General features: G+C 49.2%; 2 protein-coding genes across 5 annotated transcripts in view; one reads left to right on the top strand and one right to left on the bottom strand.

Moving 5' to 3' along the window:
- Nucleotides 1–296: 296 nt before the first annotated feature.
- Fcsk (fucose kinase) lies at nucleotides 297–20097 on the top strand. 4 transcript variants are annotated; one of them, XM_051168498.1, is made up of 25 exons: nucleotides 302–422; nucleotides 559–676; nucleotides 4203–4307; nucleotides 5237–5388; nucleotides 6612–6662; nucleotides 7320–7445; nucleotides 7964–8036; nucleotides 8720–8817; nucleotides 9184–9264; nucleotides 9753–9872; nucleotides 10053–10224; nucleotides 11016–11128; nucleotides 12320–12421; nucleotides 12538–12708; nucleotides 13147–13211; nucleotides 13580–13950; nucleotides 14996–15200; nucleotides 15351–15517; nucleotides 15597–15818; nucleotides 16175–16318; nucleotides 16473–16592; nucleotides 18519–18706; nucleotides 18797–18896; nucleotides 19289–19512; nucleotides 19654–20097. In XM_051168498.1, exons 3-25 carry the CDS (start codon nucleotides 4226–4228, stop codon nucleotides 19771–19773), a joined length of 3267 nt encoding a protein of 1088 aa, XP_051024455.1. In that variant the 5' UTR covers nucleotides 302–422; nucleotides 559–676; nucleotides 4203–4225; the 3' UTR covers nucleotides 19774–20097. The 4 variants fall into 4 exon arrangements, with proteins under 4 accessions (XP_051024453.1, XP_051024455.1, XP_051024452.1 ...); XM_051168495.1 differs by having other exon boundaries at nucleotides 14990–15200; XM_051168496.1 differs by lacking the exon at nucleotides 559–676 and having other exon boundaries at nucleotides 297–422; nucleotides 14990–15200.
- Nucleotides 20098–20187: 90 nt separating this feature from the next.
- Cog4 (component of oligomeric golgi complex 4) overlaps nucleotides 20188–26090 on the bottom strand; it is a 40196-nt gene continuing 34293 nt past the window's right edge. Inside the window, exons 14-19 of the mRNA XM_051169043.1 lie at nucleotides 23770–23886; nucleotides 23140–23232; nucleotides 22014–22097; nucleotides 21733–21834; nucleotides 21171–21299; nucleotides 20188–20964 (exon numbers count right to left, since the gene is read on the bottom strand). Of these exons, the coding sequence (XP_051025000.1) occupies nucleotides 20830–20964; nucleotides 21171–21299; nucleotides 21733–21834; nucleotides 22014–22097; nucleotides 23140–23232; nucleotides 23770–23886 (660 nt within the window). The 3' untranslated portion in view covers nucleotides 20188–20829. The remainder of the gene's footprint in view (nucleotides 20965–21170; nucleotides 21300–21732; nucleotides 21835–22013; nucleotides 22098–23139; nucleotides 23233–23769; nucleotides 23887–26090) is intronic.

The raw sequence follows: 26090 nt of genomic DNA, 5'->3' as shown, positions 1-26090 counted from the left end.
ATTTTAAAAAGTAAAAATTACATTCCCTCACGCCTTTAATTCTGGCACTCTCGAGGCAGGGGGCAGGCGGATTTCTGAGTCTGTGGCCAGCCTGGTCTACAAAGCGAGTCCTGGACGGAGAAATCCGGTTTTGAAAAAACAGGGGGAGAAAAGGTCAAAATTACACCTTTATCTTGTACCCCAGTCACAAAACACGGGCCTGTGTCGTTAAGACGCCCTGTTCTCTCTGGGGTTTGTAGATCTGGAACTTGGTGGAGCAGTCCAAGTAAGTTTGAAAACTTTCTCCCCTCAGCAAGGCCCGGCTTCGACAGTCCTCCGGCGATTCTGGCGCGAGGCCAAAAGAACTCCATTTCCCAGGGTGCGCCGCGCGGGACGCGCAGCCGTGTTAAAGAACCGGCTGTGCCAGCGCCGGGCAGACGCAGGTATGTGGGTCCGTGGGGGTCTCCAGTTCCTCTTTGGTTTGGGGCACCTTCCTGCGGGTCTCCCAGATCTCTGCTGTCGCCCCCCATCGGCAACTAGCTCCAGGGAACCTCTGTAATGCAGCTTTCTCTTCATTAGATTTATTCACAAGGAGTCCCGCGACTTGGGGACACCTTGCACACAGAGGGACATTCCCTTGAGCCGGTGGAGCTGATTTTGATTTGAACCGTTTTCCTGCCTCAGTTTACCCCACTAGGTACACATTTTGCTGTTTATAACTTGGTTTTACTTCCAGCCAACTTCTTTCTGCCTTTTGTTTTTCAGAAAGCCACTAAGTAGAGTCTTCCTGGGCCTGACACAACTAACACACACTCCTCTCTCTCCCTCTCTCTCTCTCTCTCTCTCTCTCTCTCTCTCTCTCTCTCTCTCTCTCTCTCTCTCTCTCACACACACACACACACACACACACACACTTAAGGTTTTAAAAATGCTGAAATGTTCATAGTTCGTACTTTTCTTCAATGAGCATATATGAACTGACATAGTGGCCCAGGCCTGTAAACGTAATACTGGGAAGTGGAGGCAGGAGGATGGAGAAAGTTTGAGGCCAGCTAGGGCTACATGAGTGAGAGCCTGTCTCAAAAACATGTACTTGGAGTGTGTGTGTGTGTGTGTGTGTGTGTGTGTACATGTGCGCATGAGAGGCCCTGCTGTTTTATTGTCCATGGATATGCTCACTCTTGTAATTTTGCTGAGGATTCCTAGCACTGGAAAGCAAACAAGACCAACCAAGCAAGCAACCTAAAAACCTTGACTAGTCTTCATTTACAGTATATAGCAGTACACAGGAGGGGGAGGCCATGCTTGCCTATATGGTGAATTAGAGGCCAGTGGGGAGAGGGAGGGGGAAGCCCCAGCCCCAAAACCACCAACTTGGATTGGGCAAATGCAGTTAAAAATGGGCAAAATGTTTCAGTTATTAATTCTCTGCATTCTAAGATCACTGTGCAAATGCCATGTGTGACACAGCTAACTTCAGGACTGTGCCTGAGGACACAAAGGTGAGGACACACCCAGCTGCTTGTGTTAGCTCTGCCTGACCTTAGGCAGCCTGCTTACTCTAAGCCCATGTTTCTTTACCTGCGTGGTGAAATAAGATCAGCTCTTAGTGCTGGAGTGTGGCCCCTTTGAGCTGTCACTACAATGCCTTTGGCATGGCGCCTGGGAACACTTCCTAAGCGTTACTTACTCTCTTGGCTGATCTGGTTAGGAACACTCAGCCTTGCTTGATTTCTTGAGACTTTCCCTGATAGCCTCCCCTCCCCCAACGTTATTATTTGGGATTGTCTAAGTTTGCCTTTCTATTACTGTGATAAAACTACCAAAAGCAACCTGGGGAGGAAAGGAGGGCACATTTGTCTTATACTTCCAGGTCAGAATCTTAAGGCAGGTATTTGGAGCAGGAGCCGTGGAAGAGTGCATGGAAGTGCTGCATGCGGCTTGCTTTCCTGCTAGCTTTTTTTTTTGGGGGGGTGAGACAGAGTCTCTCTGTGTAGCCTTGGCTGTCCTGGACTTACTTTGTAGAACAGGCTGGCCTCGAACTTACAGCGATCCACCTGCCTCTGCCTCTGGAATGCTGGGATTAAAGGTGTGCACCACCACTAGCTTTCTTACATGACCCAGGTCCATCCACTTAGGGATGGGGCCACACATAGGGGGATAGGGCCTCCCACATGAGCTGTCAGTCAAAACAGTCTCTCAAAGGCATGCCCGAAGAAATCAGAGTGAGGCAGTTCTTCAGTTGAGGTTCTTTTTTTGCAGGTGACTATGTTATGTCAAGTTGACAATTAAAACTAACCAAGACAGGCCGGGCGTGGTGGCGCACGCCTTTAATCCCAGCACTCGGGAGGCAGAGGCAGGTGGATCACTGTGAGTTCGAGGCCAGCCTGGTCTACAAAGTGAGTCCAGGATGGCCAAGGCTACACAGAGAAACCCTGTCTCGAAAAACAAAAAAAAAAAAAAAAAAAAAAAAAAAAAAACTAACCAAGACTAGGGCTTTGAGCTAGAGACTGTTTTAGAGCCTCCATTCCCTCCTAAACAGGGCTGGGTTAAAACTCTTAGTCGCCTGTCACCCTGGAAAGATCTGTCACTCACTCAGCCACTGTCAGGTGCCACATATCGTTTTGGGGGAGGATGACATTTAAATGTATTTATGTATTTTTTTTTTACATGTAGGAGTGCTCTGTCTGCATGTACACTGGACACCTGCAGGCCAGAAGAGGGCAACATATCCCTTTATAGATGGCTGTGAACCACCATGTGGTTGCTTGGAATTGGACCTCTGGGAGAGCAGCCAGGGTGTTTTTGTTTGTTTGTTTTTGTTTTTTGAGATAGGGTTTCTCTGTGTAACAGCTCTGGCTGTACTGGCTGTACTGGAACTCGCACTGCCTCCTGAGTGCTGGAATTAAAGACATGCACCATCACTGCCCAGCACAGCTAGTGTTCTTATTTATTTATTTATTTATTTATTTATTTATTTTTGGTTTTTCGAGACAGGGTTTCTCTGTGTAGCTTTGGCCATCCTGGACTCACTTTGTAGACCAGGCTGGCCTCGAACTCACAGCGATCCGCCTGCCTCTGCCTCCCGAGTGCTGGGATTAAAGGCACGTGCCACCACGCCCGGCTACAGCTAGTGTTCTTACTGCTGAGCCATCTCACCAGCCCTGAGGGGGACTTTTTGTTTTTTTATTTTAAGATTTATTTTATTTATTATGTATATAGTGTTCTGCCTGAAGAGGGCACCAGATCTCATTATAGATAGTTATGAGCCATCTGAGGGGGACATTTAAAGTAATGCATTTTAGAGTTTGAAAGATGGCTCAGACGTCAAGAGCACTGGCTGTTCTTCCAAAGGTCCTGAGTTCAATTCCCAGCAACCACCTGGTGGCTTACAACCATCTATAATGAGATCTTGTGCCCTCTTCTGGCTTGTAGGCACACATGCAGGCAAAATAGTATATAAATAATAAATAAATCTTTTAAAAAGTTATAATTTTTATTTTAAAAGTCCAGTAGACAAAGTTACGGATAAGGAGGGGTGGGTGAGATGGCTCGGTGGTTAAGAACACTTGCAGAGGATCCAAGTTTGAGTCCCTGCACACATATGGCTCACAACCATCTGCAACTCCAGTCTCAGGAGAATTAATACCCTCCTCTCACTTCTGAAGGCACTAGGCTCTCCACTCATGTGGTACAATATGTACATGCAAGAAAACCTTTTTTTTTCTTCCGGTTTTTGTTGTTTTTTAAAAATTATTTATTTATTTATTTTGTATATAGCATTCTGCCCACAGGCCAGAAAAGAGTACCAGATTTTGTTATAGATGGTTGTGAGCCACCATGTGGTTGCTGGGAATTGAACTCATAACCTTTGGAAGAGCAGTCAGTGCTCTTAACCTCTGAGCCATCTCTCCAGCCCCTTGTTTTGTTGTTTTTTGAGACAAGGTTTCTCTGTGTAGCCTTGGCTGTCCTGGACTTGCTTTGTAGACCAGTCTGGTCTTGAACTCACAGCGATCCACCTGCCTCTGCCTCCCGAGTGCTAGGATTAAAAGTGTGTGCCACCATTGCCCGGCATAAGAAAAACTTTTATACACAAAATAATAAAATAAAATGTAAAAAGCACCTACACTTGTGTTAAAAGTTATCAAACTGTACACCAGAAAGTTAATTTTAGTGTATGACCTTCAGAAATATTCACATATACTCATGCACTGTTGCTTTAGGAAGCCCCTCCATTTTGTCCAGAATGGATCAGCTGAAGGGGGTTGATTGGACAGTTATCATCCTGACATGCCAGTACAAGGACAGTGTCGAGGCCTTTCAGAGAGGTAGGTGACACTACCTTCCCACCTTTCCCTCTAACTACAACTCTCCAACCCTCTCCCTTACTGGAGCCCTGCTGCACTAGGAGCCTGGCAGACGCACGTTAAAATGCAGACTTTCTGCCTAGTCTTGGGACTGGAAATACATCACATCATCGGGTCTTTAGTTTTCTTATCTATGAATGTAACAGTATGTAACTTCAAAAAGTTTAGCATTTTGGCTGGAGAGATGGCTCAGAGGTTAAAAGCACTGTCTGTTCTTCTAAAGGTTGCAAGTTCAATTCCCAGCAACCACATGGTGGCTTACAACCATCCATAAAGAGATCTGGTGCCCTCTTCTGGCGTGCAGGCATGCACGTGGGCAGAATACTGTATAAATAAATAAATCTTTTTTTAAAAAGGGGGTGCAGGGGGCTGGAGAGATAGCTCAGGTTAAGAGCACTGCCTGCTCTTTCAAAGGTACTGACTTCAACTCCCAGCTTCCACATGGTGGCTCACCACCATCTATAATGTGATCTTGTGCCCTCTTCTGGTGTGCAGGTGTACATGCAGGCAGAGCACTGTATACATAATAATATATAAATAAATCTTAAAAAAAAAAGTGGGGCTGGAGAGATTCCTCAGAGGTTAAGAGCACTGACCTCTCTTCCTAGAGGTCCTGTTCAATTCCCAGCAACCACATGGTGGCTCACAACCATCTATAATGTGATCTGGTACCCTCTTCTGGCATTCAGGGGCGCAAGCAGGCAGAGCATTGTATACATAATAAATAAATAAATATTTTAAAAAAAAAAGAAAATTTAGGATATAACTACCACTGTATGAAAAGCTATGTCAAAGTAATCAAATGACTATTAACAGACTCACTCCAGTGCTTTGGGTTGGGGCAGGCTGGTAGTGACTTGTGTATACCCCAGCATTTATTTTGATCACAGAGCTGGAAATACGTCAGAAGCGGGAGCAGATCCCTGCTGGGACCATGTTACTGGCTGTGGAGGACCCCCAGACTCGAGTGGGCAGTGGAGGAGCCACCCTCAATGCGCTACTGGTGGCTGCTGAACACTTGAGTGCCCGAGCTGGCTTCACCGTGAGTGCTTCTGAGCTGCTGCCCCTCTGGCCCATGTTCCTGTTGGAACTCAGTAGTTTCTATGACTTCCACATCTTCTAGTTTGTTCAGCATTCGGTTTTTTGATCTTGAATCTTTCAGTTTGGCAGGCTCATCTCTGCCATGCCATCCAGGTAAGGGCAAAAAGGCAAGGCCAGTCTTTGGAGTGGTTTTAGAAAGAGGGGACCCAAAGCCAGGCATGGTAACACTCAGAAGGCTGAGGCAGGAGGATTTACACCAGCTCAAGGCCAACCTGGGGCATATAGTGGAAAACAAAAAACAGAAAACCCTTGTCTCAAGAAGCTTAGAGCCAGTATATCAGTATTTAATAGGATGCTTTCTGGCTTTTGGAAAGGTTCAAAGATCTTGATGGCAGTGGTGGCACACAGCTGCAATCCCAGCACTTGGGAGGCAGAGGCAGGTGGACCTCTGTGAGGCCAAGGCCAGTGTAGGAAGTTTGCTTTCCTGCTGGCTGGGGCTACATAGTGAGACCTTGTCTTCAAAACAAAATAAAAAGGTCTTGCCAGTTTGTACTGTCATTCCCATAAGGCATCTGTTCCGTTGCCTTTGAGAAGGATATGTGTATTTCTCAGAGCCTGTGTCCACTAGCAGTTTCACTCAGTCACCTTGCATGCATGGCACCAAAGCACGGAGAAGGAGGGTGGTCCTAGTCCTATTTGTACTCCAGCAGTGGAGGCGGAATTGGCAGGGGATGGGAGTACTGTAGTTGCCATTGCAGCTGGGACCTTCCAGGCACTCATCTGGCCTCAAATTGTTGCCTGTTGCCTCCCCTTCAAATAAGTCAAGGGGGTGGCCCAAGTGGATGGCTGCTTGACAGGCAGTCCCTAACTGGTCTTTTAAAAAATTATTCTTTCTTTCTTTCTATCTATCTATCTATCTATCTATCTATCTATCTATCTATCTATCTATCCTTTCATTCACATTCATTCATTGAGACAGTGTCTCTATGTAGCCCTGGCTGTCCTGGAGCTCACTATGTAGACCAGGCTGGCCTTGAAGTGACAGATCTGCCTGCCTTTGTCTCTCAAGTACTGGGATTAAAGGCATGTGGCACCGCCACCCGGCATGCTCACTGGACTCTCCTTTGGTACCTGTGTTGGAGTACCCCCTGGGCAAGAGGGTATTGTCCTTTAGGTGTCATGTGCCCATGGCCTCTGTCAACAAGGCTGTCCTGCTCTTGACAGGTGGTCACATCTGATGTCCTGCACTCGGCTTGGATCCTCATCTTGCACATGGTAAGTGGAACTGAGGGTGTGGGCTGTGTGTCAGAATCTTGGCTCTAGCGACTGGATGGGATTTAGGGGTGTTCTACCATTGTGTGTTTGTAAGGTGTGCATTGCATAAATCCAGAGGGATCTGAATGAAATGAAATGTCTGGAAATTCAGAGCCGATTAGGTATGTATTTTAGGCAAATTAAAAGGTCCATCTAGAGACAGAGAGAAGGCTCAGGCGGTAAGAGCTTTGACTGTGTAAATATGAAGACCTGAGTTCAAATCCCCAACACCCATGTAAAAGCTGGGCATGGCTTTGCGTGCCATGAGCAGAGAAAGACATATGCACCAGCACACACATGTGTATGCAGCACATACACACACCAACACAGTCTAGGCAAAACATGCAAAAAAAAATTAATGAAGATCTGACAGGCTACGTACGTATACCTCAAGATAAAGGGAATACTCAATTCCTGAGGATGTTGTCCTTTTGCATATGTGCTTTCTAATTTTGCACAGTAATCATGTTAATTGTAAAAATCCGAAGAAGAACCATCGATATGACACTTCTTTTTTAACAACTGCCTCTTCTTAATGCCTGCCACTCTTGTAGGCGGAGGTGCGGCAGCTTCCCTTCAGCAAGGACCCCCTCTCCTGAGGTTCTGCTTCCCCCCTAGGGCCGAGACTTCCCCTTCGACGACTGTGGCAGGGCCTTCACTTGCCTCCCCGTGGAGAACCCACAGGCCCCTGTGGAGGCCTTGGTTTGCAACCTGGACTGCCTGTTGGATATCATGACCCACCGGGTAAGGCCAGGCAGTCGACCACAGTGGGCCATCCCAGCTGAGCCGGTCTGCACGGACTGAGCCACCAGTGAGGGTCTGTGTGGCTCAAATGAGGGAACCCTAGAAAGAACGGTCTGAAGTGAGCGCAGCTAGAACTTGTAGCAGCTAGTCTTGGGGCCAGGTGTGGTGATGCACACCTTTACTATCAGCTCTCAGGGGCAGAGTCAGTTGTGTCTCTGAGTTCTAGCCCAGTCAGGTCTACATAGTGAGACCGCTGTCTTTAAAAAAAAAAAAAAGTGTGGCAGGAGGTTGAATGGGCAAGAGGTGTCAACAATGACATCACGGTACCTGAGAGGCCCTGATATTTCAGTGGCAGACTCCTCTCAGATTAAGTGGCTGGAAGACCACACAGAATAAGCCAATAATGGGGGGTGAAGACCACACAGGACAAGCCAACATGGGACTTAAAGAGTGCAGAAGGGGCTGGGCCAGGCCACTAGCTAAGTTCTCTCTTTTCTCTCCTCCCCCATCCCCTGCAGCTGGGTCCAGGTTCTCCACCAGGTGTGTGGGTCTGCAGCACCGACATGCTTCTGTCTGTTCCTCCAAACCCTGGTGAGCATGGGGTGGCCTGGGACCACCTTCTCTCTCCACACCCAAGGCTGCCTCTTCCTCTGTAGTCCACCCTGTTTCAGCAGCCTGTTTATACAGGAAGCATAGGCTGGACCATAGCTCTGTTGAGCCTCAGTCTGGCCCTCTGTAAACGTGACAGCTGGGTGTAGTGCCTCATACTTATAATTCTAGCACTAGGGAGGGTAAGTCAGGAAGGTTGCAGTAAATTCAAGCTCTAGTGAGTTCTAGACCAACTTAGACACCCCCCCCCACACCCCTCGGAGGGGGGGGTCGGAAAACAAATAGGAATGGCTAGAACTTTCCCAACCCTTTGACCCACAATGCTTTGTAGAACAACTTGTTTGTTGTTTTCATTTTTGGTTTTTTGAGGCAGGGTCTCTGTGTAGCCCTGGCTGTTCTGGACTCCCTTTGTAGACCAGACTGGCCTTGAACTCACAGAGATCTGCCTGCTTCTGCCTCCTGACTATAGGTGTGTGCCACCACTGCCTAGAGCTTTATGGAAGAGCTTTAGGGGAGGAGGAGTTGCCATTTTCCCAGAGAAATGTCCACGTGGCCTTGGAAACTATATTTCCCTTTTAGAGCTGCCCAGATGCCCCAGCTCTGGCTTCTTGTTTCCTCATGTCTGGGGCTCCCTACTTTGCCACCCTGATTGTGCCACCTCATAGGGATCCGTTGGGATGGCTTCCGGGGAACCAGAGTGATTGCCTTTCCTGGGAGCCTGGCCTACGCTCTGAACCATGGTGTCTACCTCACTGACTCACAGGTATTAATTACTCCTGGTACAGCTGAGCTGCCCTAGTACAGAGGTGCTTTTCCAGTCCTGCGCTCTGGAACCTGCTCTCCTTGATATTCCTAGTGGTCTTAAGCCTGAGTTCTCTTTTATGGTACCTCTCTGATGGTGCTCACTTGCCTAGATGTCAGGCTGTGTGCTCAGGTATCAAGACTGTGACAGCAACTAAAGCCACCCTCAGCCTTGTACAGGTAGAAGTGTGGTGCTTTTGTTCCCACAAATACACTGGTAACTGCCAGACTTGCATCTCTTGGAGACCATTTGCTGACCCTCTCAGCTGTGCTCACTTTCTGGTCCATTTTTGCTCATGCCCTAATTCTGTTCCTCCCCTCCGCACAGGGCTTCGTATTGGACATTTACTACCAGGGCACTAAGGCGGAGCTACAACGGTGTGTCGGGCCTGATGGGCTGGTACCACTGGTATGATTCCCTGGGCTTGGGATGAGGGATCTTGGGGACTTTTAGGGATAGGGGAGGAGAAGAGCCCCATTCTTTTTATCTGATTCCAGGCCAAGCTAGAACCAGAGCCTAAAGAGACATTCAGGAAGAACAGATGGGGCCAGAGTCTATGGAGAATGTAGACATGCAAGTTGAGGGTCTTGCCCTGTACCAGAAAGCTAGCAAATGTGAGCAAGTTAGGGTATGCAGTAGAAAAAGCCTGGATGGATGTGGGCAGGAGTGTTGGGAAGGGGTGTGGAGCTGGGTTTGGCAGGATGCTTTAAAGTGAGTTCTGTAAGGCGCTATGGCAGGAGCTGCCCAAACCTGAAATATGGGGGCTGGGGTGGCCCAGAAACTTCGTGCCTTCCATGCTACCTTACCTTGTTTGGCTCATCTGTATGTGCCTTCCTCAATTCATGCCTGAGCATGGCACTAGGGTCTCCCCACTTGAGCCTTGTGGGTCCCTCCAGGTCTCTGGAGTCGTCTTCTTCTCTGTGGAAACTGCTGAGCACCTCCTGGCCACCCACGTGAGCCCACCCCTGGATGCCTGCACCTATATGGGCTTGGACTCTGGAGCCCAGCCTGTGCAGGTGACTAAAGGAAGGCAACTGGAGTTCCGTGGCTGGGGGTGAGATGCTGTGTGACCTCAGGCCAGTCCTTTCACCTTTCTGGGTCAGCATCTCTGCAGATGGGACTATCCCAGTCGAGCCCTGGGATTGTGGGGCCCAGCTGCTGCCCTGACAATAGCTGTGCTTCTTACCCTCACCCAGCTGTCACTGTTTTTCGACATCCTGCTCTGCATGGCTCGGAATGTGAGCAGGGAGAACTTCCTGGCTGGGCGGCCCCCAGAGATGGGGCAAGGTAACATGGATGTAGCAGGTTATCTGAAGGGAGCCCGGGCCCAGCTGTGGAGGGAGCTTCGAAATCAACCCCTCACTATGGGTGGGTATTTCTTAATTGGCCCTGTAGGGTAGCGAGAGAGGTGCCCCTTAGACAGGCTAGCTCATAGACTGGACAGTTATGTTCTGCCCATCCAGAGATTTCCTGCCAAGATACTTCCTTTTCCCGTCTTCCTCTTGTAACCTTTCCCAGTACATCTACCTGCTAGCTGTGGGCCTGGGGCAGGTTGTGTATGCTCTGAACCTCAGCTTTATCATTGACCTGAGTGCCTCATACCACGGCTGTCTTCCTAGTGTGTAGTGAGGGTGTCTATTGGCAGGTAACTGACCTTTCACTGGAGCTGTAGCAGGCACAGGGTTGGTGTCAGTGATTTTTTAAAAAGATTTTTTAATTTAAAAAACTGGAGCTGGGTGTGGTGGCACATGCCTTAAATCCCAGCATTCCAGAGGCAGAGGCAGGTGGATCAGATTGCTGTGAGTTCGAGGCCAGCCTGGTCTACAAAGCAAGTCCAGGACAGCCAAGGCTACACAGAGAAACCCTGTCTCAAAAAACCAACCAACCAACCAAACAAAAAACCCCACAAAACACAAAACAACAATAAAAGAAATGGTATGTATATTTGTGTATCTGCCTGTTGGTATGTACATGTGGGTGCAGGTGCCCTGAGAAGCCAGAAGAGGGTGTTAGATCCCCTGGAGCTGGAATTACAGGTGGTTGTGAGCTGCCTGAGTGGATGCTGGAAATTGACCTTCAGTCTAATGCAAGAACAGTATGTGCTCTTAACAACTGAGCGATCTCTCAAGCCCCTTGGGTCCATACTCATGTCTTTACAGTTTATGTCCCTGATGGCGGCTACAGCTATATGACTGCTGATGCCAGTGAGTTCCTGCATAGCCTCACAATGCCTGGAGTTGCTGTGGCCCAGATCGTCCACTCCCAGGTGGAGGTGAGACCTGCCTACCCTTTAATAGGTGCCTGCTGGGTACTTGGGGTCAGGTGAGATGTGGGCTCCAAAGAAAGAAATACTTCTGCTTGAAACAGTTAAGGTGTTATCTCTATTTTAATTAATTATTCACTCTTTTCTTTTAGATTTTATTATGTATACATTGTTCTGTGTGTATGTACACCTGAACACCAGAAGAGGGCACCAGATCTCATTATAGATGGTTGTGACCACCATGTGGTTGCTGGGAATTGAGCTCAGGACCTCTGGAAGAGCAGCCAGTGCTCTTAACCTCTGAGCCATCTCTCCAGCCCCTACCTTTTTTTTTTTTTTAAACAGGGTCTCATGTAGCCCAGGCTGACATCAAAATTGATAGGTCTCCAAGGATGACTTTGAACTTCTCCCATCCCCCACAGGGTTTCTGTAGCCCGGCTGTCTTGGAACTCCATCTACAGACCAGGCTGGTCTCGAACTCAGAGATCCACTTGCTTCTGTCTCCAGACTGCCACCACCACCTGGCTGCCCTTCAATTTTTAAATCAAGACTTACATTTTTCTTTTTAACATTTTGTTTTGTTTGTTTGTGTGCACACGTGTGTGTACATGTTATAGAACACACGTGGAAGTCAGAAGACAAGAGTCAGTTTCTTTTTTGTTACTTGAGTCTCAGGGGTCAAACTCAGGTTGTCGAGCCTGGTAACACATGCCTTTACCCCATGAGCAGTTTAGTGGTCAGACTTTGAACTTTTTTTGTTTTATTTTCTTGAGACAGTGTTTCTCTGTACAATTCTGGCTGACCTTGAGCTCACAGAGATCTATCTACCTGCCTCTGCCTCCTGAGTGCTGGAATCAAAGGCATGTATCACCACACTCAGATATCTTATAGGCTCAGGGAAGCTAAGCCACTATTGAAGGCCACAGAGCCAGGGAGTAGCTAAGTTGAAGCTAGGGAAGACCTTTCTGCAGGGCCTCTAGGGAGACAGCCACACGTGGGCCTGAGTCAGTGTCATGATGCTGGGGACTGGACAGATGGAGTTCAGAGGTGACTCTGAGGGATGGGGTGCTAGATGGGACAAGTCTGTGTTTTCACAGTGGGAAAAGTTTTTTGACTTGGGCCAGGACAGGTCTAGAGGGGGATTCGGCTGGTTGAAGATTCTGGCCTTTAGCTTTTCTGATTTTCTTCCCTGGCTTACAGGAGCCACAGCTGCTAGAAGCCACATGCTCCGTGGTCAGCTGTCTGCTGGAGGGGCCTGTACAGCTGGGGCCTCGGAGTGTCCTGCAGCACTGCCATCTGAGGGTGAGCCCTGACAGCATGGGCAGGGGGAAGGAAATGGGGGTGCCACTGCTTGGCATTCGAGTGGATGTCCCACGTACCTGCTTCTCACTTCAATATGCGTGCCCCCTTCATCTCAGGGCCCCATTCGTATTGGTTCCGGCTGCTTTGTGAGTGGCCTGGATGCAGCTCATTCTGAAGCACTGCATGGGCTGGAGCTCCATGACGTCATCCTGCAGGGACACCACGTGCGGCTGCATGGCTCCCCGAGTCGTGTATTTACTCTAGCTGGCCGTCTGGACAGCTGGGAAGTAGGCATCTACCTCATATTCCTTTGCCATTATCTTCAAACTTTGGGGAACCCCCAGAGGTCTGGTGCTATCTTGTCACAGGAGCCTCTGAGCACTGGCCTGAGGGATAGACTTGGGGGTGGGGTGGGTGAGTAGACACCTCAGTAGGCCTTGGAGAACTTTATCCCACGTTAGAGGCTGGTGACTGAGGTTTAGAGTGGGTGGCTTGCCTTGGGCCCCAGTCATGGCCCCATCAGTAGCAGAACTCAGGGTTCTGCGCTAAATCTTGTATTTGGGCAGAAGTGTTAAAGTGGTCTAAAAGAAACTGTTCCTGTGTGTGTCTCTCTCTCTCTCTCTTCCAGTCTCTTTGGAGCATCTGTTCCCTAGCCTCTGGCCTGGTGTCCCCTAGTCCCTTTCAAAGACCCCTGCATTCCTGACTGCTTCTTCCTCTTCCCCCAGAGACAGGGGGCAGGCATGTATCTCAACATGTCCTGGAATGAGTTCTTCAAGAAGACAGGCATTCGGTAAGTAGCTGGTTGCTCCAGCAGCCTCTGTGGATCTCGGCAGCCAGGGTGGCTGCTTCCAAAGCTTGTCCCTGAGCAGCCCTGTCCAATCCTCTTACCACCCTGCTAGGACTAGTATAGTTGGAACAGCTGGATTCTCTCTAGAACTTTCCCCTGTGCAGCTCTAAATCCCTGGGATTTTATTTATTTATTTTTGATTCAGTATCTTAGGCAAGTTGACAAGGCAGCTTAGCCTCCCTCTCCTAGTAACATACTGCCCATGGGGGAGTATGTCCCGTCCCTGTGACAGACAGACAGTCAGGCCAGGGCTTGGGAAGGAAGCAGGAGCCTTAGTTTTCTTCCTACTAATGCACCTCTCTGTACCCCAGAGACTGGGACCTGTGGGACCCAGACACACACCCCTCAGATCGATGCCTTCTCAGTGCCCGCCTTTTCCCTGTGCTCCACCCCATGAGGGTCCTGGGGCCCCAGGACGTGCTGTGGATGCTGTATCCCCAGGAGGACAGAGGTGAGGCCCTGCGGGCCTGGCGAGCCTCTTGGCGCCTGTCCTGGGAGCAGCTGCAGCCTTGCCTGGACCGGGCTGCCACACTGGACTCCCGTCGGGATCTGTTCTTCTGCCAGGCCTTGCAGAAGGCACAGCATGTGCTAGAGGCCCGGCAGGACCTCTGCCTGCGTCCACTGATCCGGGCCGCTGTCGGTGAGGGTTGCTCTGGGCCCTTGCTGGCCATACTGGACAAGGGTGAGTGTGCTGGGTGTTCATACTTAAGGAGTAAGACTATGGTTTCCTGTCCTGCCTGCCCTTTGGGCTATCAATTGAAAGGACTAGGGAGCCATGTGATTCTGAAATAGAAGAGGCACTGGAATTTTGTTTTCTAGCAAGCTTCAGCCTTGTTAGCAAGGCTTTTAGTGGGAGGTTGCTAAGCCTATGGGTCCTTACAGCATCTACAGGCCTGTGTGTTCTGTATGGAGTGCCAGGAAAGGGGTGCAAAGCTTCAGCAGGGATCTGACATACAGGCAGCTTTCCCACCCTGTAGATGGACCATATGGCCTGGTGGTAAAGAGACTTAGCCTCATAGAAAATGACTTATTAGTGCCCCTGAGAAGATTGGACCCTTGTCCCAGATTAAATCAATCACCCATAGCCATACAACTAGATGAGACTAAGACTTGAACCCAGGTGGTTTGACCTCTAATTTTTAAAAATGTATTAAGCCAGGTGGTACATGCCTTTAATCCCAGCACTCCAGAGGTAGAAGCAAGTGGAGCTTTCTAAGTTTGAGGCCAACCTGGCCTATAGAACAAGTTCTAGGATAGCTGGGCTACAGAGAGAAACCATGTCTTAAAAAAAAAAAAAAAACAACAAAAAACAAACAACAACAAAAAAACCCCCACTATTTATTTGTATGTGCACGTAGACTTATGTGCATGTAGGGTTAGAGGACACCTTGTTCTCTCTGTCACTGTATGGCAGCCAGGGATTGAATTCAGGTTGTCAGGTCTGGCAGCAAGTGCATTTACTCTAAGCCATCTGACCCAAGGCTGAACTCTTAACCACTCACTCTACTGTCTCAGGCAGCAGTGATGGACACATTTCGGTTGCAGCTAGCAGAGTAAAACCTTTGCTAGGCAGAATAGGGTATATTCACAGGCAGGGCATGTCTCGACAAAAGCTAATAGGAATGAGGAGTCTGGAGTATTTGGGGACTGTTGAAACTGGGGGTATGGTATTAAAGGCCAGCACCTTTCTTTTCTGAAACCCTTAACTCTTGGTCTCTTAGTTGCAGCTGGGGCAGAAGATCCTGGTGTGGCAGCCCGGGCTCTGGCTTGTGTGGCAGATGTACTGGGCTGCATGGCAGAGGGCCAAGGAGGCCTGCGTAGTGGGCCAGCTGCCAACCCTGAGTGGATTCAGCCTTTCTCATACTTGGAGTGTGGAGACCTGGTGAGGGGTGTGGAGGCACTTGCCCAGGAAAGAGAAAGGTGGTTGAGCAGGTGGGTGTTAATTATATTAGAACCCGTTGAGAAACCATCTGGGGAAGGCTCTCCTGATGGTGAAAGCTCAGAGATGTCCACATTGACCATGACAAGCAATCTACCCCCAGCTTGGGGCGTCATGCCACCATCTGTCTTCGCTCTTGTCAGGCCTGCCTTGCTGATTCGAGCTGCCCGCCATTATGAGGGGGCTGAGCAGATCCTGATCCGTCAGGCCGTGATGACTGCCCGGCACTTTGTCTCCACCCAGCCAGTGGAGCTACCGGTGCCTGGGCAGTGGGTGGTGACTGAGTGCCCAGCTCGTGTGGATTTCTCTGGTGAGTTCCTTGGGTGAGGCATTGGTAACCCCAGAGCCAGGCTGGCAGGCTCTGTGACTACTTTGTTCAACTGCTATAGGGGGCTGGAGTGACACACCACCCATTGCCTATGAGCTTGGTGGAGCAGTGTTGGGCCTGGCTGTGCGGGTGGATGGCCACCGGCCCATTGGGGCCAAGGCACGCCGCATCCTGGAGCCTGAGCTGCGGCTGACAGTAGGAACTCGACAGGATGAGATGAGCATGAAGATAGTGTGCCGGAGCTTGGATGACCTGCGAGATTACTGCCAGCCTCATGCCCCAGGTCAGGACAATTGGGACATCGTCAAGGAGGGATGGCATCCATAGCCAGCTGGGATGGGCACAGAATGGGAGATCCATCCACAAAAGACTGCAGACAATTGAGGCCCTGACCTATGGCTAGCCAGAATGATTGAGGAGCCCTGAAAGACTAGAAAGGGCTGGCAGTCACTCTTCTTAGGTACAGACTAGCACAGGGCAAAGAAGTGACACATTTGCCTGTGGTAGAGAGCCGAGATATTCTTTTATGGTTTGAGGATGGGGCCTGAACTGTCCTACCAGAGGAGCTCCATCTTGGGTTGGGAAATTGCAGGGTGGTGGCCTAGGAGTGTAATTCCTTCCTTTGTGCTCATCCCTCAGGGGCCTTGTTGAAGGCAGCCTTCATCTGTGCGGGTATTGTGCATGTCCACTCAGAGCTCCCTCTACATGAACAGTTGTTATGCTCCTTTAATGGTGGCTTTGAGCTGCACACCTGGTCAGAGCTGCCACATGGCTCAGGTCTTGGTGAGTAAGCCCTGGCTCCCTGCTATCACGTCTTTCCCCCTCTACTCTTCAGACTTACTTGTGGTTCTGGCCCCTGGCCTCTGGGCAGCAGGAAAAGTGCGGTGGGACTGGGTAGAAGTGGCTCCTGACCGGTGCCTTGCTCTATGTTCTGCAGGAACCAGCAGCATCTTGGCAGGGGCTGCCCTGGCTGCCTTGCAGCGGGCTGCTGGCCGGGCAGTGGGCACAGAGGCCCTGATTCATGCAGTGTTGCACCTGGAGCAGGTGCTTACCACAGGTACAAAGAGTTCCAGGGTGGTGGAGAACTCTGAAATTTCCCATAGACCCTGTAAGGCGGGCGCCCCTCAATTTACCAGTAGCCACATAACTGTTACTCTTTAAAATGGCCTTAGTTCCCTTGTCACTTTGAGTTCTGGTGCTTTTCAACTTGCAGTGTTTTACATTAAAGGAGTTAATGTTCAGTGAATGACTACTTGAGAGCCGGAAGCTATTGCTCCTTTCAGTTTGTGTATGAACATTTGTGTGCATGCATGTATGTGAACCTTGTCTGGGCCCATAGAAGGTAGAAGAAGGTGCTGGATTCACTAGAGCTGGTTAACAGATAGATGGTAGTCAGCCACCATATGGGTGATGGGAACTGGACCGGGTACTCTGAAAGTAAATGCTCTTTTTTGTTTTGAGACAGGGTTTCTCTATGTAGCCCTGGACTCACTTTGTAGACCAGGCTGGCCTCAAACTCACAGAGATCCGCCTGCCTCTGGCTCCTGAGTGTTGGGGTTACAGGCGTGCACCACTGAGCCCAGCTAGTAAATGCTCTTAACTGCTGAGCCATCTCTCCAGCCCCAGTTGTACCTTTCTTTTGTTATTGAGTACCTGTGGTCCAGATAGTAGTGTTCATGACTACCCACTCCAGGCTGTCCTTCAGAACCAGGGGCAGATCGGGTTTGGCTTGGAGGATGGACCTGCCTTTCTGGCAACTTGTCATGCTTTTGGGCTATGAACATTTGTGCCCCACTGCGGAACAGCAAGGGCCCAGTTAACACTACACTCTGAGATGCTCTTGGCACAGACCTCCTTCAGGCCATTATGGTGCGCAGAAGCCGAGCATAATGTAAAGCAGTCACACTTTTGTTTGGTTCTAGATCCTAGACTGTTCTGTTTACCCAGGGGTCTCATCTTTGGTATAATTTGAAGGAAGCTGTCTTAAAGATGTTTGGATACCTGATCATGGAGTCTTCTCCAATTCCTTTGAAGTCCAACCTTTGTACTGACTCACATCCAACAATAAGCACTCATTAGCAAAAGTTACATATGGGAGCTTTCAGTTTCCTTATGAGGCATACCATTCAAGGTCATTTGCTCAATTGACATTTATTGATAATCTACTTTGAGGCCTGGGGATAAAAATGAGCAAAAACATGTCCCTAGTCATGGGATGTAAAAGGCACACACTCTCAGTAGCCATGGTGTGAATGTATCATTTGCACCTGCACTGAGTGCTCTGAAGCAGGGGATAGTCAAGTTCTGGACATTTCCCACTGTCTTGCCATCTGCATTCTGTACTTTAGATTCTTAAATACTGAGAGATTGAAGGTTAGAGAGATAGCTCAGTGGGTAAAGTACTTGCTGTGCAAACATGAGGACCTGACCTTAGATCTCTAGGACCAGCGCAAAAATCTCTACGGATGAAAGTATGTGCCTCTGCCTCCCAAGTGCTGGGACTACCCCCCCCCCCTGCCCCGAGACAGGGTTTCTCTGTGTAGCCTTGGCTGTACTAGACTTGCTTTGAAGACCAGGCTGGCTTTGAACTCACAGAGATCCGTCTGCCTCTGCCTCCTGAGTGCTGGGATTAAAGGCAAGTGCCACCACCACCTGGCTTTTAATTGCTGAGGCACATTTTTTGCCTTCATGAATTTATTTTCAAACACTCTTAGAAGACAGATTGTTGGGGGCACTGACAGATTACATGGAAGTCTATCCTCTGAAGCCTTATACCAATTCTAATTACATGTTAGATCTGCAACAAAACTTGGGTCCTGACTGCAGCCCCTTTCCCTTTCTGGGATTGGCCTGCTATCATGGCTCACTAGGCTCAGCTAGAGTTGGGACAAGCTGTCTTCCCATTCTGGTTCCAGCCATGAAGCAAGGTTGGGTGAGGTTGGGCTACTTAGGCTCCAACAGTGACAAGACTTTGGGCTCATAGGAGGTGGCTGGCAGGACCAAGTGAGTGGCCTAATGCCTGGCATCAAAGTGGGGCGCTCCCGGGCCCAGCTACCCCTAAAGGTAGAGGTGGAGGAAATCACTGTGCCTGAGGGCTTTGTCCAGAAGATCAATGACCACCTGCTCCTGGTGTATACTGGCAAGACCCGATTGGCACGGAATCTGCTGCAGGTGAGCTCAGACCTTAAATAAGCCAAGCAGTTTCTTGGCTGGGTGTGGCTGGACCCAGTTCTCATCACACCTCCCATGCCCTACCTGCAGGATGTGCTGAGGAACTGGTATGCTCGGTTGCCTGCTGTGGTGCAGAATGCCCGAAGACTGGTGCGACAGACTGAGAAGTGTGCTGAAGCTTTCCGCCAAGGTGAGGTGTTTATCCATCGAGAGGTAAATCTTGTCTCAGAGGCCTGACACAGATCCACATATTAGGCCCTTGGGAACCTTCTTTTCCTTGTGGGAGCCTTATCTCAGCATAAAATTTCTCTCATGGGAAAGGCCTTCTGACCCCATTTGCCAAAAAACAGGAAGAGGCTGCACAAGAGGAAGTGTGGGCTGCACAAAGCCCCAAGGGTGAAGCTATAGAATACTGGCTTGGCTGGGCCCCATGCTAGCTGTTCTGTGCTTACTAGTACTCAACCCTGTGCAGCTGGCTCTAATACTGGTGGAAACGTCCCTTTTGACACTCTCTTTCCTCTGCAGAAGTTATCACCTGAGTATCTTGGCCCAGGCAAGCCATCCTCTCTCTCCCAACTGCAGGAAACTTGCCTCTGTTGGGCCAGTACCTGACCTCATATTGGGAGCAGAAGAAGCTTATGGCCCCAGGCTGTGAGCCACTGGCTGTGCAGCGAATGATGCATGTCCTGGCCCCTTATGCATATGGCCAAAGCCTGGCAGGGGCAGGTGGTGGAGGCTTTCTCTATCTATTAACCAAGGAGCCCCGGCAGAAAGAGGCTTTGGAAGCTGTGCTGGCCAAGGCTGAGGTGCGTGCTGCTGTCAGGGTTGGAAGTTGGTTGGAGTGAAATGCTCCACTATGGCCTACCCAATCATGGTCTTCCTGCCCAGTATCAATCCAGCCTCCAAAAGGCTTGGGAATTTTCTCTTCAACCTTTTTTCCTATCCAGGGCCTCGGCAACTACAGTGTCCACCTGGTGGAAGTGGACACACAGGGCCTGAGCCTGCAGCTGTTAGGAAGCAACACCTGTCTTTGTGGGGCTGGGCCTTCTGAAGCAGGCAACACCTAGAGTTCCAGCAGCATTTCCCTTCAGTGGAGCTCAGTGATTCCTCACCTACCTCTTCAAGTCAGCTGATAAGGAAGCAAGACTTGGGTAGAAGAGGCAGTGTTTACAAACAGACTGACTTCATGGCGGGCAGTGGCTAAGACTTGGCCTCTACTCCATCGGGATGAAGGAAGGTTTTAGTGACGGTGTCTCATGTGGACTTTATGAATTCCACGGCCCAGTGTAGGTCTACTAGGGCCCTGGAAGGGATGACAATCAGAACAACTGTGGTAATACACTGTTAGGCATTCCCACATTCAACTTTGACCCTCAACCCTCTGAGGTCTAGTCCCCGGTCTGTGGCAGTGAGCCAGTACAGTGTATGGCAGGGTTTAATGTAACCCTTTTCCAGCAGCGCTACAGACAGTGCTAAGGAACCTGGTGGCAGTGGAGTCTCAACATTGGCATTCTTGGAATAAATTCTCATTTTCAAGTTTGTCTTCAGAAAACTCTGGTTCTTGCTGAGGGTAATCCCCACTCCTGACCCTGGGAAGCTGCCCCTTGATGGATCCTGCTTCTTGTGCTGACAGCGTAAGGGAGGGCTGAAGTCTAGTACTAGGTATGGAGGATCTGACTTCAGGTTTTAGGACTGTGGTGGGATGGTCTTATCCAAGCATCTAGCCCTCCTGTGCCCAACACAAAGGCATGCCTCCACGCAGTGTCTTTATTCTGATGTTTATTTGTGAACATCATAGCCTTGCCTTTAGGTCATGTCCCTTCAAGCCCTCTATGCTGTCAGGGGCATCATGTCTACTGTGGTGTGAGGGAAGGCTAGCTGGGCCATGTACTGCCTGCTTCATGTCCTACCTCTCTGTGTTGGGAAAGGCTGTCCTAAAGCACCTCTCCCCTTGCCTCCTGCCTTAACTGCTACTGGGCAGAACTGTGGAGTGGCTCTACTCCTTGCTTCCCGGTTGTCATGAGTCTGGACCTCTGGCTTACCTAAGCCAGACATCTTTGCATAGCTCTTTGGCTGTAGCTACTTAGAAGACAGGGCCTGAAGTCTGGTGGGTCACATGGCAGCTATAGGCGCAGCCTCTTGATGTCCTCATTGCGGAAGTCTATGCGTAGAGCCAGCACCTGTCTCACTTCAGCAGGGGTGAGGCGCCATGTCAAAGGGCCAGAGTTGGCACCCCAGTAATCTAGTATCTCAGTCACCTGCGTGGGAAGAATAAACTGGTCAACAGGGGTGAGTCTATTCTGAGGGATGCTCCTGGGCTTTACTAAGACAAGGCAGGGTCATGTAGGAGAGTGGGGGTGCCTTGGAGAACTGCACTGCTAGCAAATGAGGGAGTGGTGGGTTACAAACTTGGCTATGGACTCTTTCCAGTCACTTTTCTGGGCCAGGCTGAGGACTCACATACCCGCTCTAGATTGAGGATTGTAGCCATCTGGGAGAGCCGGGCAAACTTGTCTCGGATGGTCCAGGTTGTCACAGTGGTAAGGTAAGCAATGAGTGACCTCAGTTCCTTGTCAAACTGCAGACCACCTAGCTACAGGAGAATGCACATGAACCTTGTCTTTTAGTTCTGACCTTATGACAAAGCAAAACCAGAATCCAGTGGCCCTCAGAACTGGGGGGCAAAGGCTGAGTGCTCCCCACCACCCCCAATGGGCTTTTGCTTGCCAGATCCCATATGGAGAACCAGGACAACTACGAGTTATTCACATTCATACTGTGGCATGTGCTCCCCACCAAATAAGTAAATGTTTAAAAAAAAAACAAAAAAACAGAGAAAGCCTGTCTCGAAAAACAAAACAAACAAACAAACAAAAGAACTAGCAGGCAAGGCCAGCTGGGCCTATTGGTTCCAGTCTGTTCTAGTGCCCCAGAAGCCAGACAGAACTGGGCCCAGTTAAGCAAAGTGTGCTGGTAGGAGATGGCTTATAGGGCAGAGCTGTAAACCCACGCTCCTTGGAACTTACTCTGTTGAAGGTGGATTTCAGAACCACTTTTTCCAGTTCAACAGCAACAAGGCTGGTCATGAGGCCCGTCAGGCTGTCGTAGATGACTGGGGACAGGCTGACCTGCACAAAGCTTAGATCAGTAGGAGCCCCATCTAGCCCCTCTGCCTGTAATACTGTGTCTTCCAATGTCTTCCTCCATAGCCTGCCATTCAGCAGGGCCTTTGGAGGCTACAGCAAGAGTGGCAGGCCACAGGATGGTAGTGAGGGAAGAATGGGTAACTCCACAAACTCTTACTTACCTTGAACTCTGCCATCTGCTGTTCCAGGTTGAGGATGAACTGCTGTACCCAAGGGTCATTGGCCTCATAGTCATTGAATTCTTCCTATTGTGAGAAGCAAGGGGGAGTTGCCAAGGGCTTCCAAGAAGTACTACTCACCCTCATCCCCCCTCTGCCCTTTTAAGTAAATAATATATGAAGTTCTTTCTTCCTTTAAAATCAGCCCGAGGGGGCATGGGCCTCAGAGGCCGAGGCAAGATTGCCTTAAGTTTGATGTCAGCCTCAGTTACACAGTGAGAGGAGACCCTTGCCTGATAAAAATATCTCCCATTCAGCAAGGCAGTGGTGGTGTACACCTTTAATCCCAGCACTAAGGAGGGAGAGGCAGGCAGATTTCTGTGCCTTCGAGGCCAGCTTGGTCTCCCTGGCTTTGGGGAGGGGGAATCCCCACTTAAAAAGCAAAATACAAACAAACAAAACTCCTAACAAAACCCAGAAAAACAGCTTGAGTGCCAGGCTGGCCAGCAATGCTCCTGTATCTCACATCCAGCTAACAAACAGCTCTGGGCTGCAGCAGTCCATATACTGGGGCAAGGCTAGGTTAGGTGAATAAGGCTCTTATATGACTGGGTGATAGTAGAGGACTTGGGTCACAGAGGCAGGCAGAGCTCTGTGAGTTCAAGGGTGGACAGCGATACATAGACTCTGCCTCAACAGAGAAAGAAACAAACAAACAAGGGCTGGAGAGATGGCTCAGTGGCTAAGAGCACTGTCTGCTCTTCCAAAGATCCTGAGTTCAATTCCTAGAAATTACATGGTGGCTCACAACAATCTATAATGGGATTTGATGCCCTCTTCTGTCATACGTGCAAATAGAACACTCATATAAAAATAAATAAAATAAATATTAAAAAACAAAAACAAACAAAATGCTTCTAGGTCCATGACACGTGGGGAAAATGCCTTCTTATTAGAGTCACATGAAGGCAAGGTCCCTTTACATGTCTCTCTCAGCATTCTGATGGCATGAGCAAACTGTTCCATGGGAGGGATCTAGTCAATGGAGATGAAAGTGGGCTAGCAGCCCTTGAGGTCTGCTCTGCTCAGATGAATCACTGCCTTTGATGACTGTTGTGATCATGCTGACCTCCTCGATGTTGTGGGAGACTGAGAGAAAAGTGTTGATCCAAGGTTGCACCTGCGGCTTGACTGCTGAACTGTTGAGCTCCGTCAGCCCTTCCTACACCAAGACAGGGTAGAAACATATCAGACACATACTCCACCTCTTACTATCTTCCACCCACCTCTTGACTCCTGCAGCTGAGGGTCCCTGTAGGCACTTTGAGAATCATGTGGAGGTCATGATAATAAAAGCCAGGGGTGTGTCCCTTTCCAGATCTGTGCAGATTCAGGTCCAGAGATGAGGTCCTGAGATTGTCTTCATAAATCTCAAAAGGTGATTACATAATGCTTGGTGCTGGGCAGTACCTGTGGCTATGGTTAAGCATCATTGAACCATGTGGTTCAATTTCTCTGAACATCTTTCTGAGGGTTCTTGTCGTTTTGGGGCCAAGCAGAGATTCTAAAGGACCAGACACTGGCTTGTTCATGTGATATATGCTAAAAAAGAAACAGTGAGGCCTTTAGTGTCAAGGGATGTGCATGACTTCACTGGCTGGCCTGCTTTGTCCTTGCTCTCTCTCCCTGTCTCCCTGCCCATAGTGAGCCAGCAACAGTCTTTGCAGAGCATCCAGCAGCAGCTGAAACTTAGGCTTACCTGCAAGAGGTCTCGGAATTTGTTGGACACCGCAGCTAAGTCAGAAAGGCAGCTGTCAAACTTGGCCTGGGCCTGTTCCCCTCCAATGCCCTGACTGAAGAGTTTGGTGCAGTCACTCTAGGGGAAAATTCAGCTTTATTTGTTTGTTTGTTTGTTTGTTTTGGTTTTTCGAGACAGGGTTTCTCTGTGTAGCCTTGTCTGTCCTGGACTCACTTTGTAGGCCAGGCTGGCCTCGAACTCACAGTGATCCGCCTGCCTCCGCCTCCTGAGTGCTGGGATTAAAGGCGTGCGCCACCACGCCCAGCGAAAATTCAGCTTTAGAAACTGTGTCTATGCCATCATGTGACCAGGGGCAGAGAGGATCAATATGCAAGTAGCCATTTGTCCTTTGCCAGACTTCTCTGAGGAGATTCTGTATTGGTGCTCTCTACTTTGCTTCACCTCCCTTTCTTGTTTTTTGTTTGTTTTTGTTTTTCGAGACAGGGTTTCTCTGTGTAGCCTTGGCTGTCCTGGACTCACTTTGTAGACCAGGCTGGCCTCGAACTCACAGCGATCCGCCTGCCTCTGCCTCCCGAGTGCTGGGATTAAAGGCATGCACCACCACGCCCGGCTCACCTCCCTTTCTAATATGGAGTACCAGTGTTAGGAAGAAAATAGAAAAGAGAAATGGTATAATTTTTTTTATATACATTTAAGACTTACATTTCCAGGGTCAAGTCCTGGTTCAGTCTTTCTTTTTTCCTTTTTCCATGATGTGAGATACAGGAGCTCTGCTGGCCAGCCTGAGACTCAAGCTGCTTTTCTGGATTATGTTAGGAGTTAGGGTTTCTCTATGTAGCCTTGACTGTCCTGGACTCACTCTGTAGACCAGGCTGGCCTTGAACTCACAGAGATTTGCCTGCCTCTGGAGTGCCAGGATTAAAGGCGTGAGCCACTACAGCAGCTAGTCATATATTTCTTAAATGACTTTAGGCAAATAATTTAGTTGCCAAGCTTCAATTCCCCTCTCTATAAAATGGGAACAGACGTGCATCTTTAATTCTAGCACTCTAAAGGCAGAGTAGGAGGATCTCCGTGAGTTACAGGCCAGCCAGGGCTACCTAGTCATGAGACCCTGACTCAAAAATGAAAAATAAAGAGAAACACTGAGTCCTGTTCCTGTGATGGACGAGTTGTGTGAGACAATACATTAGGTGCCTAACGTGGTACATAGTAGACACTAAAACACACTCGGCATGACCTCACAGTCTCTGCTTAAATATTTGGTCTTCTGAAGCTGGTGAGACAGTGCATCATAGAGGTGTTTGTCAAGTAAGCATGGTGCTTGTCCCTAGGAAACACATATAGTGGGAGCCAAGAACGGACTCCTGAAAGTTGTCCTTTAGTGTCATGTGTGTGCTGTGCCATGGATGTCTTGTCTGTCGTGAACACATCTAACAATAAATAAGTAAGAAAAAAAAACTGAGCTGTGTGTGACTGTGGTGCACCCCTTCAATCCCAGTGCTTGGGAGGGCCAGTACAGCCAGGGCCACACAGAATCCCTGTCTCAAAAACCCCAAGTAAATAAAGTTCTTGCCCTCCTTTAACTAACATACACATGCACGCGCGCGCGCGCGCACGCACACACACACACACACACACACACACACACACACACACACCTGGAGAGATGGCTCAGAGGTTAAGGCACTGACTGCTCCTCCAGAGGTTCTGAGTTCAATTTCCAGTAACCACCTGGTAGCTCACAACCATCTATAATTTGATGCCCTCTTCTGGCCTGCAGGTGTATATGTGGGCAGAGCACTGTATACATAATAATAAATATTCAAAACAAAACAAAACACACATATCTAGAAAAAATTATAACTTAAAACAGTATTATTATTATCCTTGAGGCACAGATGAGGAAACTGAAGCTCAGAGAATTTAATAACTTGCTAAAATCACCACAGTAGCATATGGGGCCAGATTCTGACTGAGATTTCTGAGGATCTGTTCCTGTCACTGAGCTACCGCTGACTCCTGCAGGGTGACCTGCTGGAAGCTCATGGTGTTTCGGCTGTCAACAGCAGCTGACACATTTCTTGCGGTCCTCCTTACAAAGATGCTGCTTCTCTTTCTACAGCAGCCTCATTCCCACAGTAACGCCCTCACTCAGTGTTTTAGCCTTTCCCCTCATGGAAACGGATCTTCAGCCCATTGGACCTGCTTACTGCAAAGTGCTGCTGATGGGGCTAAGACAGAGTATCTGTGAAATGCAAATCTCATTTATGGGAAGTGTTCTGTTTCTAGCTATCTTCTCCGTATGTGGCCAATTCTGC

Source organism: Acomys russatus, chromosome 26 (genome assembly GCF_903995435.1).
Source record: "Acomys russatus chromosome 26, mAcoRus1.1, whole genome shotgun sequence".
NCBI classification, from domain to species: Eukaryota; Metazoa; Chordata; class Mammalia; order Rodentia; family Muridae; genus Acomys; species Acomys russatus.
The sequence above is the reverse complement of the archived record's forward strand: the minus strand, read 5'-3'. Positions and strand labels throughout refer to the sequence as shown.

Coding starts and splice junctions, on each gene's coding strand:
- Fcsk (XM_051168496.1), top strand. CDS start 4,226: ATGGATCAGCTGAAGGGGGTTGATTGGACAGTTATCATCCTGACATGC. Junction 4,308..5,236: donor TGTCGAGGCCTTTCAGAGAG/GTAGGTGACACT, acceptor TTTTGATCACAG/AGCTGGAAATACGTCAGAAG. Junction 11,129..12,319: donor TCGTCCACTCCCAGGTGGAG/GTGAGACCTGCC, acceptor CCTGGCTTACAG/GAGCCACAGCTGCTAGAAGC.